This window comes from Eleutherodactylus coqui, chromosome 13 (assembly GCF_035609145.1).
Source record: "Eleutherodactylus coqui strain aEleCoq1 chromosome 13, aEleCoq1.hap1, whole genome shotgun sequence".
Taxonomy (NCBI): Eukaryota; Metazoa; Chordata; class Amphibia; order Anura; family Eleutherodactylidae; genus Eleutherodactylus; species Eleutherodactylus coqui.
This window is the reverse complement of record NC_089849.1, coordinates 89,169,856-89,184,523: the sequence shown is the minus strand read 5'-3', so window position 1 is coordinate 89,184,523 and position 14,668 is coordinate 89,169,856. Positions and strand designations below refer to the sequence as shown.

Genomic DNA, 14,668 nt, shown 5'->3' with positions numbered 1-14,668 from the left:
AATGTCACAGTCATGTAATCAGGGGCGGAGCATGACGATGATGTCATCACAGGTCCTTCGTCTCAAGTGCTATGCTGCTTGTGATCCCTGTTGTATGAAGCATATATGTAGCAGAGCTGTAGGTGATGTACATGCAGCAGAGCAGTGTGTGACATGCATGTAGCAGAGCTGTGTGTGTGTGTGACGTGCATGTAGCAGAGCTGTGTGTGTGACGTGCATGTAGCAGAGCTGTGTGTGTGAAGTGCATGTAGCAGAACTGTGTGTGTGTGTGTGTGAGATGTGAATGTAGCAAAGCTATGTGTGTGACGTGCATGCAGCAGAGCTGTGTGTGTGACGTGCATGTAGCAGAGCTGTGTGTGTGACGTGCATGTAGCAGAGCTGTGTGTGTGACGTGCATGTAGCAGAGCTGTGTTTGCGACAAGCATGTAGCAAAGCTGTGTGTGTGAAGTCCCTGTAGCAGAACTGTGTGTGTGAGATGTGCATATACTAAAGCTATGTGTGTGACGTGCATGTAGCAGAGCTGTGTGGCGCATTGCACCACCAAAAACACTTGTGCTATAATTTCCTAATAATCACCAGTGTATTTATACCCAGTACTGTGACTGTAACAAGGACGCTCCCTCTACATCTAGAGGAAAGAAGGTTTAACACCGATACAGAAGGGGTTCTTTACTGTAAGAGCAGTGAGACTATGGAACTCACTGCCTGAGGATGTGGTGATGGCGAACTCGATATACGAGGGGCCGGATGTCTCTTGAGTGATACAATATTACATGTAAACGCGTATTATACACAATGTATGGTCACAAGTGTGACTGGACCAATGAAAACCAACGTGACTCCATTCACTGCGTAATCGCAGGGGTGCGAGCCTGGCACAGGGCGATTCCACATGAGCGTAAATACACGATGTATGGCGCTCGTATTATTTTACACACCTGATACGCAGTGAATAGCGCCCGTGATCTCGATGGCTTCATACAAAGCTGCCTACTTTTACGGTGACTTTCGGTTGTATAAAAGAGTAAAACCGCAGCACGCCCTATCTTGGCGCGTATTACCGCACTGTAACAGCCGCTGAAATCAACGGGCGCGCAAATGTGCAAGAAACTGAACGCACTAAATCATCGAGATTTCATGCATTTTTCTACGTATGCAAACAAACGGGAGGCGGCTGCGTCCTTCGGCTGGGGAACACGCTGCAGTCACGGACCGGGACACGCATGCGCCGTACAGGCAGGACTCCATGACGCCCGCAGACCACTATATTTCCGTTTTCCACTGCTGTTAAGGGGCGTCATGGAGCCCCCCGCCTCATTACATGAGTCCAGTCATTCATGTGGTGACTTTGTAAGGCTCACCTAGCCTTCCCGCCTGCAGCCCCTCGGCTAGTTCCCACCGCGGCCCAGCTTTCTCCCGTTACTCTCGGCCGCCGCCGGGGCTTGGTTGCCATGGTGAGCGGACAGAAGCTCGGCGCTCCGACGTGGAGCCTGCACATTGGCTGAGCGCCAGGCCAGAGCAATCTAGCCCAGAGCAGCCGGAGACATGGATGGGTAAGCGCTTCCCGTTACTAGGCGCCCTCTCAGAGGACTGCAAGTCCCAGCATGCCCTGCCTGCCACAGGGATACAGACTCCCAACATGCCCTGCCTGCCACAGGGATACAGACTCCCAGCTGGGTTACACATGCTGCACATACATTCTCCCAGGAGTTGTTAGTATGGCCTGTGCCTGGCAGGGTGCAGAGGGCACAGCTGGGCGGGTTCATAGTGGGCGACCTCCTAACATGGCATATGAATGACCCTGTTAAATTGCGTTGCTGCTGCCCTTCCAAGTACCATTGATATGCCCGCGTCACACGGACATAGGCGCATTTGCATCACATATGTGCGTGTTTTGGGCCCCTGGCACGCAGGCGGATTTGCATTGCGGAATCCAGAGTGGGCATCCGCCTCCGGATTCCGCAGCCAATGTGCCCATAGCATGCTACAGCAAAACGGGATTTCCTATACACGAGCGGAAATCAGTTACGGTCTTCCTTTCGCGGAGAAGAGATTGCAGCATGCTGCGATTCTGTGCGGACGGCTGCCGTCGAAGTCAATGGAAACCGTCCGCCCCGCGACCCTTCTGCAATCACCATTAAGGAAAGGTGGCAGGATCCGCATCATCGCCTAGCGACGGCGCAGCATAATCTACTGCGCATGTGTGCCGGCCGGCTCCTCCGCAGCACAGATTAGGCCGTGGACAGGTACGCTGAGGGCACCGGGTTGGATTCACTGTGGGATCCGACCCGGCCGGGCACAAGCGGCCTTACTGTACTGTTTTGAGAGCTCTCAAAAAAAAATGCGCACGCATTAAAATGGCATTTAGTGTCATTACTTCAGTATGTGCTTTGACCCTTCGCAAATACGCAGAGAAATAAAGCGTGCTGCGGTTTTTTTTTGGGTTTTTTATTAATACATGAACGAAATGCGTTTGCGTAATACGCTTATGTTAAAACAATGGCTTCTATTCTTTGTGTGTGTAAATACATTCGTGTGACACTAGCCTTAGGCTGGGTTCACACTAGGCGTATTTCCGTCGGAAATCCCGCGGTTTGGCCGCAGCAAAAACTGCAAAATTTCCGCCGGGAGAAGCACAGCGGAAAAACCCGCGGCGGTTTTGAAGCAGCCCGGCCGCTTGTTTTCCGTTGCGGCCGCGCTCCCATAGATAGAGGAGAGCGCGGCCGCGACGAAAGTAAACAATAAATAGACATGCTTCATCTTTTGAAACCGCGGCTGCCTAAGGCCAAACTATTATATGGCCGAAACGCGTCTACCATTTAATAAATCGTGGAACCCATTGCTGTTGCCGACGGTAATTTGTTTATGCTGACTGGGATTGGGGGCGTCTGGGCACGGACGCCTCCGTGAAGTAAGTTATTTGCTATTTTACTTTCACACCGTTTACCAATTTGTACCCCTATTTTTGAGCGCTAAGGAATTTTTCCTTTTTTCTCCGTCCACATGGCTGGCTAATCCCGAGATTAGCGGCCGCGGGCGGATTTGCTGCGGCAAATCCACCCTGTGTGAACCCAGCCTTAGAGTCGTCACTTATAGCGGGGTTTTACGGTGCATTTGCACGGGCGAACACGATATCGGTCCAAGAAACTCGGACCGATGTCGCACTTGTAAAATTTCCGATTCTGGATGCGAGCACGATACGTTTTTGCTTAAAAAAAGAAGTTCCTCGACTCGATGTAATTGGGATTTTCAGACACGTCAAAAAAATCACATGTTTTCAATAGTAAAAACCGCGCCACACTCACGCGCAATTTACATCTTTTTTTTATAAATATCCCGTAGGAAATAATAGAGAAAAATTCGAAAAACACCGATGTGGCGGCGCGACCTTGCGCATGGATGTACACGAGTTTGACGTAAAAGTGTAGTTTCTTTTGATAAAAGCCAGCAGAACACGTAGAGCGTCTAGAGGCGGAGCGCGCCTATTCGTTACATGCAAGACGTTTCGAGGAAAACACGCCCTTCCAAAGCCTCCATGCAAGCCGACTCCTGTTTCTCGGCTGTGTGCCGCCAGCGGTACTGAAGAAGAGGCGTGTTTGCCCAGAAACGTTCTGCAAATAAAGAATAGTCGTGTTCCGCCTCTAAACGCGCTACACTTTTGCTATCGGACGGGACTCGAGCGTGAAAAATGCCCGTGTGGATGCGCACTTTTACACGGGGCGATCAGGTGGGTAACAGATGCCCCGCAGGTCGTCCCAGTGGTGATCGTTCCTGCGCTTTTACACAGGAGTGATCGTCGCTCAGTGAATGGAATCCGGGGGCCGGCGTCGGCAGCAAATCCCTTCCGTAGCATGCTACGGAAATGCGCTTTTTCTTGCCACGAGCGGAAATCAATTGCAATTTTTTTGTTGTTGCTCGTGGTGGAAAAATCACAGCATAGTCTGTTTTTGTGCGTGACTATGCATGGACAGCTCCCATTGAAGTCAGTGGAAGCCGTCCGTCCCGCGGCCCTTCCGCAATCATCATTGCAGAAAGGATGCAGGACCCGCGTCATCGCCTTGCGACGGCGCCGGTAAATCTGTACTACGCATGTGCGACAGACAGCAGCACAGACGAATAACAGGTACGCAGGGGTCACCGGCCGGCACAGGGTCAGATTCTGGTGCGGGATCCGGCATCCAGTCGTGTGCAGGGTCTGACACTGAACGATATCAATGGATCGCGGGTCACCAATAACGTTCCGTGTAGAAGCACCTTTATTCCTTCCCACTATTTATGGCACATCCATAGATTTCCCATAAATGACATATAGGGACTGGTTCCTTGGGACTCTCACCTGCCGAGAGAATGGAGGTCACATGACTCTGTTTCACCAATCCACAACAGCTGCTTTAGCAGAGCCGCAGCTTGGCTCCATTGACTTCTATAAGGAAAATGTTGAAGATGGTAATACGTCTTTAGCGATTCCTTAGTTGTATAAGAAAAAAATTCTGCCCTTTGTAATATACTTTGTGCTCCCGGTCCACTGGGGTTTCAAGATCTGTGCTTGCTGTAAGTGAATGGAAACATTCATGTTCACACCCGGATCCGATGAGCTCCTACCTGCTGCTCACAGAGGACTGTCCGTTCCCATAATGATTTCCAGGCTAGACCCAGCAGCAGCAGGACAAATGTGTCTCCTGTGCTGATAGTTTGTTGCAGTGTATCAGTGCAGGTGAATGTGGTGCCTAAACTTCATCTCACAGAGCACGGTCTATAGGGCCTCCTTCACACGGGCGGCAAAGTTGCACGATTTTCTTACATTGCAACAATGCTACAAATCGCATGTATGTGGAGCCCTCGCTTTCCTATGGGTTCCCTCGCATTAGCGATGTTTTGTAGACTGCGCCATTGCGAGTCAAAAATCTCGCTGGTTGTGCGATATGAACGCGACTTGTGATGTTTCGCACCCATGTTTCCCTATGAGCCTTCCTCCCTGGTGCATCGCATTGCACAGGATTATTGGTACGATGCAACTTTGGCCGTAGGAAATCCTACTGTCAAAGCCCTAAAAAAAAAACCACAGTACACCACTTCTCCAATGAATGGCTGTGATTGGTTCTTTGAGCGCTGGCTTTGATTAGCTGAGCGTCACAGATTTTCCAATCCCCGGTCAGAAGAGATGCTGAAGAACAGTGCCGGGGAAAAGATGCAGCGAGCCGGACAGCGCCGGAGAGGTGATGCATATGTTGTTTTTTTGTTTTTTGTTTTTTTTTTTAAACGTATGCAGCTAGGGCTTTTTTTTTTTTGCTTAGATTTCAAGCTTCCCCTGAAAATGCTCGCATGTGGTGCTACAAAGTCACACAACCTGTAGCGCCACAAAATCACTGCGAAAGACCAGCACTGACGCAATATCGCTGCGTTTTTGTTTTTTTCTTGCAGTGATATTGTGTCGCTCGTGTGAAGGAGATAGAAGACTATAGGGAGGTGCGAATGCATGCACAATAGGCTGCGCAATTCCACGGGAAGAACACATCGGGAACTCGTTAGGCTAAATAGCCATTTAAATCTGAGAGTGGTTGTCAAATAACCATGACTTGCACGTAAAAGTACAGTAAGATACAGAATACGCGCACAAAAGATTTGTTCATGGCGCAATACAAAAATGGATTATTGGGTATTTCCAAGTTCTGCAGAAAATCACAGACCCCACTAGTGACAAGTCAGAAGTAATAAATCTCACTGTTAACTAGTGTTTTTTTTTCTCCACTTACTTCTTACTTTAGGGAACAAGACGTCTCCAACAATGGCAAGTTTACTGTGGAGAAAACGGCAAGTGTCAGAATGATTCTGGTTCATCTGGACCTTAAAGGAGCTCCTCCAAAAGTCTCGTACCTGGCAGAGGTAACACACCTGACCTATTGTGTTTTACCTAACTTCGTGTGTAAGGCTGTGTGTCCATCCAGTTCAGCCTATAACCCTGCAGAGGAAGGCAAAAAAAGCCAAAACAATGAGGTAGAAGCTTATTTTACTTGGTTTAGGGGAAAAAAAATCTTTCTGACTCCAATCTGCAATCAGAATAAGGGCCAACGCCAACGGACGGATAATCGCTGCAGGATTCGTGGTCAGAAACCCACCGTGAACCCAGCATCAACAGCCGTCCATAGATATGCTGAGTTAACAGATTCTCCCCTGCCCACGAGCGGAAATCAACTGCAATGTTCTGCCTGTGGGGAGAATCGCGCAGACGGTTTCCATTGCAGTCAATGGAAGCCGCGCATCCTGCAATACTCTGCATTGTGAGCACAGCGGAAGTATCGTAGGAAATCGGGCCACCATGTCATATGCTACACTGTGCATGCGCGCTGGCTCGCTAGCAGAGACTCTGAACACGGATCCAGAGAGGAAATTCTGGGGTCTGATTCCGCTCCGATATTTCTCAAGCAGAATCCGACCCGGTCGTGGGCATGAGGCCTAATCCCTGAATCACCGATCCTTCTGAAGTAATCAGCGATATAACATGTAATATTGTATCGCTTAAGAAAGACATCCAGGCCCCTCTCACACTCTGTTAGGGAGTTCGCCATCACCACATCGTCAGGCAGAGAGTTCCATAGTCTCACTGCTCTTACAGTAAAGAACCCCCTTCTATATTAGTGTAGAAACCTTCTTTCCTCTAGATGTAGAGGGTACCCCGCCCACCCTGTTACAGTCCTGGGTATAGATAGATGATTGGAGAGATCTTTGTATTGTGCCCTGATATATTTATACATAGTTATTAGAGCGCCCCCTTGTTACAGTCCTGGGTATAATAGATGATGGGAGAGATCTCTGTATTGTCCCCTGAGATATCTATACATAGTTATTAGAGCGCCCCCTTGTTACAGTCCTGGGTATAAATAGATGATGGGAGATCTCTGTATTGTCCCCTGATATATTATACATAGTTATTAGAGCGCCCCCTTGTTACAGGCCGGGGTATAATAGATGATGGGAGATCTCTGTATTGTCCCCTGATATATTATACATAGTTATTAGAGCGCCCCCTTGTTACAGGCCGGGGTATAATAGATGATGGGAGAGATCTCTGTATTGTCCCCTGATATATTATACATAGTTATTAGAGCGCCCCCTTGTTACAGGCCGGGGTATAATAGATGATGGGAGAGATCTCTGTATTGTCCCCTGATATATTATACGTAGATATTAGGTCGCCTCTCAGCTGTCTTTTTTCTAAACTAAATAATCCAAATTTTGATAACCTCTCTGGGTATTGTAGTCCGCCCATTCCGTTTTTTTCTTTAGTTGCCGGCTTTGTACCCGCTCAGGCTCTGATACGTCCTCCTTGAGTACCGCTTCCCCCAAACTGTCCACAATATTCCATGTATGATCTGACCAGTGACTTGTAAAGAGGAAGAACAATGTTCTCATCATGTGCCCCTAGATCTCTTCTGATGCCCCCATGATCCTATTTGCCTTGGCAGCAGCTGCCTGACACTGGTTGCTCCAGTTAAGGTTACAGTTAACTAAAACCCCCAAGTCCTTTCTTATGTCCGTGTTCCCCATTTAGTGTGTAATGGTGATGTGGATTTCCTCTGCCCGTGTGCAGAACATTACAGTTATAAGTATTAAACTTACATAGTAACATAGCATGCTAGGCTAAAAAAAGACAAATGTCCATCCAGTTCAGCCTGTTTCAACCCCCCATTTCAGAAAATACTACTTTGAAGGTCCTCGTCCTAAGCTTGCATCCTAGTTCCCTGAAATCGTTTTTTAGGGACCTTTCACCTATCTCTGTGTCATTGGTGCCAATGTGTACCATGACCGCTGGATCCTCACCAGCCCCTCCCAGTAATCTGTGAATCCGATCCGTGATGTGTTGAACTCCAGTGCCAGAAAGACAACACACCAATCGACAATCCTGATCTTTGTTGCAGATTGCCCTGTCGGTCCCTATAATTGAGTCCCCACTACCAGGACCTGTCTAGCCTGCTCTGCGCTCCTATTCCCCTTCTTACTTGAGCAGACATTCCCCTGATGGTCAGAGGGCATGTTGTCCTGCAGCGGTGCTGATCGTGTAATGGCCTCCCCCTCATCTGCCAACATTGCAAACTTGTTGGGTTGTGCCAGTTCAGGACTCGCCTCCCCGTTTCTCTTCCCTCTACCTCTTCTAATTGTTACCCAACTGGCTGCCTGATCATCCTGTTCTCCCAAACTACCATCCACCCCCACATCTACCCCTGCGGGTGTGGCTCAGTGAGCAGCAAACTGCTTTCCATGTTAATGGATCTGTGTTACAAGCTGCTCATTTAGACCCAGGATCAGGGCTTCCAAATGCCCATCACGCTCACATCTCGTACAGCAGTCTGCCCCCTCGATCGGCCGGTCAGGGACCGTAAACATGGCATAAAATGTACACTGCACGGCATTGACAATCATGGGGCAACTCAAAATGGGAATCGTACAGATAAAAAAAAGGTAATTTATACAAGTAAAAAACAATAGTAAATACTAGAGAGGAGCGAGTATACTCGCTAAAGGCAATTACTCGAGCGAGCATTGCCTTTAGCGAGTACCTGCTGCTTGAGACGAAAGGTATGGGTGCCGGCGGCGGGCAGGGAGCTGCGGGGGAGAGCGGGGCGGAACGGAGGGGAGATCTCTCTCTCCCCCCTGCTCCCTCCTGCTGACAGCCGCTACTCCGCGCCGGCACCCGAACCTTCCGTCTCGAGCGGGCAGGTACTCGCTAAAGGCAATGCTCGCTCGAGCAATTGCCTTTAGCGAGTATACTCGCTCCTCTCTAGTAAATACATATGTGACTCCCTTCTAAAGTCCCACATGTCTAAAGTCACCCGATTTCAAGTAATACACACTTAACCCCTTAAGGACCAGGCTGTTTTGTACCTTTAGGATCAGACTCTCTTTTTAGGGATTTTAGCCAGGGGGTAGTTTTACAACCACAGTTGAAATCAACCACACGTCGCCGCGCTCCAGCAGTCGCTCTCAGCTGCAGTAACTCCTGCAATGAATCCTTTGTATGGTTCCTCTCAATGCCAATCCCTTTAATCCAGCATTCAGTAGTCCAGACATTCTGATATGCCGACCGTAAACCGCAAGACATTCTGCACCAATATAATAAGATGAATTCCTGGTGTTAATCAGACCTCTTCGTACAGTAAATGGTTTTCATCCAGCATTAATGAGAACGGATTAGCAGATACTTCTTCAGGAAGGAGAATGGGACCATAACCTGCGTGACTAGTATTGGGTTTTCTAAATAGAAGATTTTGTAATTTGAGTATCAAATGTTCTCGTTTGTGGGATGTGAAATTAAAGACATTTTACTGTAAAATGTTTCTTGAGGATCTGAGAATTGGAAGCATTGAAAATCACAAGTGAAGTAGCTGATAACAGGGAACAGTAGACCTTTCACAACTACCGGTATCTAATTTGGTAACTTTTTCTCTCAGGTTTTCCCACTCTTCTCTGCCCTAGGAGCAAATGGGCTGCTGATAGAATATGAGGACACCTTTCCATACTATGAAGAGCTCCTCCCGCTGCGGTCGGCTCACGCCTACAGGTGGACACAACTCTTATAGTTAGCATTCTTTATAGGCCACACTAAGAGAACAATAACACCTTGTGCTGCCTGATATTGCGCTCCACACTATATGAAAGCCCCAGTGATGCAACGCATTTTTATGTGAAAACAGCCTTGTGTCACTGCAGGGATGAAGGGAATCCGCCGCCGCTGCTGTCACAGCTACGGCAGAGGATCGCGGAGTTCTCCCATTGCTTTCAATGGGGATGGCCCTATTGAAAGCACTGGGCGATACCGCAGTTGGATAGGACATGCTGCGATGTGTTTCCTGCGTAGCATCACATCGCGACCTGACAGTACCTAATACTAATGTTAGCTATCCCTAAGTCTTTCCATAGTCTTTCTATTCCTGACATTGACCCTAACACCCGAAACTACTGTCCCTAAGATATCACTAATAGGAATCCTATCTGAAACACTGTCCCTGAATAACACTGAAAGGGCACTTAGGACCCAGAGACAAGAAAACCAAACTGAGCAGAAGTGAGCTAGAAGCCAGACAAGGCAGACACAAATGGGAAAAGCAAACAAGCTAAAAGCAAGGACTTGACTAAAAAAACACAGAAAACAAGCTATACTGACAAGATGCAAAGCTCTGGCTAGTGACAAAATACTATAATCATGAAAGGAATTGAAAGGTGAAAGGCTAATCACAAAATACTAGTAGCAAACAGGCTGTAACCCATTAAGGACATGGTCCTTTTTTCCATTTTTGGTTTTTCGTCCCCCCTTTTAAAAAAATCGTAACTCTTTTTTATTTTTTTTTTTATTTTATTTTTTTAATTTATCCATCGCCGTTGCTGTCTGAAGGCTTGTTTTTTTTTAATAGTACTATTTAATGTACCATACAATGTACTGAAAACATAAAAAAAAAAATTCTAAGTGGAGCAAAATTGGAAAAAACTAAATTCTGCCAACTTTGAGTGTGTCTAGCTAACTCTATAACCAGCGGCACATTACAGAAGCCAGTAATATTTACATGGAGGCTAGCCAATGAGAGTCTTCTCCCCAAGCGAGACTGGGCTATATTAGTGCAGTCAGCTAACCAACTCTAATGAATCAGTTGTAGGACTGTTGGTTAGTAGCTGCCCCAGCAACAAACTAGAAGACAGAAGATAACGATACAAAAGAATTTCTTCTGATCGTAACTAAAGCATATCTACAGGATATACCATAAATGTCTGATAGATGCCAGTCCACCTACAGGATCTGCACCTATTGCTAGAATGGTAGTCCCCCATCCCGTTTGACCTCCAAAACCACAGGTGGTTGGGATTACAGAAACAGTGTAGAACTGCCAGTTTCCATAATCCTGATTGGCTGAGATGGGAAAACCCTTTTAAAATTACTAATGTTTTTACAGCCCTCAAGAAATCCGGGAGATACTAAGGCTGGCGCAGATGAGCAATTTGGAAGTCATTCCACTCTTACAGACATTTGGACACATGGAGGTAAGATGGGAGACACTGATTAGGGTAGTTTTCAAGATCTCATAGTCCTAATCTCCCTGGATATTTTCTCCTTTTAAAGTTTGTCCTGAAGCATAAAGAATTTGCCCACCTGAGAGAGATGCCCATGTACCCGAACAGTCTAAACCCTCATAAAGAAGAGTCCCATCAGCTTCTCCATGTCATCATAAGACAGGTGATGGAACTTCATCCTGGAGTTCGCTGGCTGCATATCGGCTCAGATGAGGTACACCGTCTTATACATATGCCCATTTAGTGGAGGGGGGGGGTCTATTTGATTAAGGGGTGAGGCCCTCTGTAATCATCTCATTTTATTGAAGTCCTATTGGACAAACCTTTTAATATACTTATGGTGATTTTTTTTTTTCAAATACCATGCTCGTATTTTGTACAGATCAGGACATATACTCCATTTACATTCTAACCTGCTTTCAAAATTCAGGTAGCTGCCACTTGTTTTCATAAAAATTCAGAAATTGATTGTAGCAATGTTGCCATCCAATAGGTGGTGCTGCAGAGGTAGTGTTTCCATCTTCTCCTATGTGCAGCAGAGATAACAGACATCATAAAACTGTCACATTCCTCAGCTCAGTGGACTGATTTAGTATTTATCTCTTTGCTCAGATTGTCTTGTGGTATTTTAAGTCTCAAATTTCTGTGTGTAAACATTTATTTAGATCAAGAGGGGTGTCGGGGTGTCCCCCCCCCCCCCCCCCTGCATCTGTATGTTATAATTGCGTGCCATCCAAACTAGTTTCATTAGCCTGATGAAGGGTTGAACCTAAAAGCTTGCTGTAACATCATGTATTTTTGTTAGCCATTAACCCCTTGAGTGGCGGGTTTCTTACCCCCCTGTCAGACCCACCAGGGCAGGTTTTTTAAATGGTCTAATCATTTAATTTCAACTAATTTTCCAGTCGCGTTCCAAGAGCCATAACTTTTTCATTTTACCATTGACACAGCCATATGAGGGCTTGTTTTTTGTGGGACAAGTTGCGTATATATAATGTATTGCATAACTTTTGTAAAAAAATTTGTAGGGAGATTAGGGAAAAAAAAAGAAATTCTGCCATTAGTTTTTTGGATTTCATTTTTACGGCGTTCAACATGCGGAATAAATAACATGATAACGTTATTCTCTGAGTCACACGATCCCGGCGATACCGAGTTTATACAGGTTTTTTTATGTTTTGCTATTTTTGTACATTTAAAACATTTTTTTTTCTTAAAGGTTCGCTTTTGTGTCGCCACATTCCAGGAGCCGTATTAATGTTATTTTCCATTGCCAGCGCTCTAGAAGGCCGTGTTTTTTGCAGGATAAACCCTAGTCTTCATTTATCTAATTTTTGGGAACCTGCAAAATTTTGATAGCTTTTTATTCCATTTTTTCTAGGGGCAAGATTAACAAAATCTGTAATTCTGTTTTTTATTTTTATTTTTCACTGCATTCTCTGAGCAGTACAAATAATGTATTAAAGTAATTCTACAGGCCAATACGATTATCCCAATACCAAATTGTAATAGTTTTTTTTTCTTTTTTACACTTAATTACTTTTATTACTTTTTTTTTTTAAATCACACTCCTTTTGCCATATCTATAATAAAGTTTAATCATATAAGAAAAATACATATTTGGTATCACTGCGTCCGTAAAAGTACGATCTATCAAAGTAGTGCATTATTTACCCCGCGCGGTAAACGTAGTCCGAAAAAAAAATAAATAAATAAAGAACGCCACAAATGCACTTTTTCAGTCAAAAAAAGGCAATAAAAGCAATCAAAAAGTCGTATGTATTCCGGATTGATAATAATGGAAACTACAGGACATCCCACAAAAATGAGCCATCGCTGAATTACGTCGACGGAAAAATAAAAAAGTTATTGTGCGCAGAAGATGCAGCAGAAAATAATTTAAAAAAATTAAATGTCTTTGAAAAAAAATACAAGTACTGCAGCAAAAAAAAAAAACTACACAAGTTTGGTATCGTAGTAATCATACCGACCCGTAGAATAAAGTTATTATGTCGTTTTTGTTGCAGTTTCTGCGCCGTAGAAACAAGACTCACTGAAAAATGGTGGAATGTCATTTTTTTTTTTCATTTTACTCCACTTAGAATTTTGTAAAAGTTTTTCAGTACACTATATGGTACTTTAAATGGCACCATTGAAAAATACAAATCGTCCTGCAAAAAACAAGACCTCATGCAGCGACGTCGATGGATAAATAAAGGAGTTATGATCTTTTAAACGGGGGGAGGAAAAAACGAAATTGAGGGGAAAAAGAAAAAAAGGGGCCATGTCATTAAGGGGTTAAATAATGTACTAACTTCCTCCTCTGGGTCATTACAACGCAGGGATACCACATGTGGAATTTTAATTTTTTTACATAGTAAAGAGGTTTTGTCTGATCTCTGTTGTAAGAGCTGGTGCCTGGCTGTCCTCTGACAGCCAAGCCCCAGCTCTCCCTGCCACAGAGACCATCGGCTTGCTTCTAACAAGCCGATGGTCTCTATGGCAACCTGTAAACAGAGCAAGACTTTGAATTTTAAAAGCGGGAGATTGCCGGCAATATCTTCCTGCTTCTGTTTTTCAAAGTCCTGAACTGCTCTCTGTGGTTCTGTGCAGGCAGAGCACACTGTCACAGCTTGTGGTTCTGTGCAGGCAGAGCACACTGTCACAGCTTATGGCATTGTGCTCTGCAGCTCCCATAGTGAAACGTAGCCCTGAAATCTTCCGGGCTATATCACTATCGGCAGTGGAGCTCGTCCCGGAAAATTTCTGGGCGTGCCACTCAAGGGGTTAAAAGGTATCATATCTACAAGATTACTGAGAACAAACACAGAGAATATATTCAATCAGCAGGAGCTGCAAGAAGATTTGAGTTTGCAACATGGGTGCTAACAGGAGTATATAATAATACAGATGTTTACTGAATAGGACAGAGTGGTCCGAGACCAATAATAGCATTTTAGACTTGTGGGATATACACTCTTCATCTAGGTCTACTACCTTGGTGAGGGAGAAGAATCCAAGAAGTATCTTTCCGAAAGTGGCCAAGCTGTTGAAGATCTCTTTATGTGCCACCTGAAGAAAGTAGCCGCACATGTTGTTTCTACTTATCCGGGCATCAAGCCCATCGCATGGGATGACATGCTACGAGGTGCATCAGCCCAAACATTGACAGGTTAGAGAACATATATAAACGGGTTTTTGAATAAAGAGACCAATCCTAGAACATAGAGAAAGATTTACTTTGAGTAGTGTTTTACATAGCGCTCTATGCAAACACGTCACTAAAGTGGATTGCCACAAGTTTATTGAGAGAAGCGTGCCTCTTAACCAATTAGTCACTTGTTTTGCCAGTCCATGCAACCGACTGTGAAATCTACTCCAGCGAAAATATAGTAAATCTGATGGCTATGCCACCTGCCACTAAGCACTGCCCGATTTTAGATATTTATTAATGGCATAAAGCTTCAAAAAGTTGCAGTTTTGGGGGCAAAGCAGCGCTTGCACCAAAATTGCTACTCTTTTACGGTACAATTCAGGCAGAGGGGTATTAGTAAATTTCGCTCTATAGAAGTTGCTGGACCCGCAGATGTTGGAGTAAGGGGCATTTAGT

The 14,668-nt window shown here is 45.4% G+C and overlaps 2 protein-coding genes across 4 annotated transcripts in view; one reads left to right on the top strand and one right to left on the bottom strand.

The window, feature by feature from the left end:
• Positions 1-1,478, bottom strand: part of OGFOD3 (2-oxoglutarate and iron dependent oxygenase domain containing 3) — a 94,521-nt gene extending 93,043 nt beyond the window's left edge. Inside the window, exon 1 of one of the 2 annotated variants that reach the window (XM_066588163.1) lies at positions 1,362-1,478. In XM_066588163.1, the coding sequence (XP_066444260.1) occupies positions 1,362-1,453 (92 nt within the window). In that variant the 5' untranslated portion in view covers positions 1,454-1,478. The remainder of the gene's footprint in view (positions 1-1,361) is intronic. The other variant, XM_066588164.1, reaches the window with a different exon arrangement.
• HEXD (hexosaminidase D) overlaps positions 1-14,668 on the top strand; it is a 33,679-nt gene that overhangs the window by 1,027 nt on the left and 17,984 nt on the right. The window contains exons 1-6 of one of the 2 annotated variants that reach the window (XM_066588161.1): positions 1,267-1,553; positions 5,766-5,883; positions 9,447-9,556; positions 10,941-11,028; positions 11,108-11,272; positions 14,047-14,230. In XM_066588161.1, the coding sequence (XP_066444258.1) occupies positions 1,546-1,553; positions 5,766-5,883; positions 9,447-9,556; positions 10,941-11,028; positions 11,108-11,272; positions 14,047-14,230 (673 nt within the window). In that variant the 5' untranslated portion in view covers positions 1,267-1,545. Of the gene's footprint in view, positions 1-1,266; positions 1,554-5,765; positions 5,884-9,446; positions 9,557-10,940; positions 11,029-11,107; positions 11,273-14,046; positions 14,231-14,668 lie in introns of those variants that run through there. The other variant, XM_066588162.1, reaches the window with a different exon arrangement.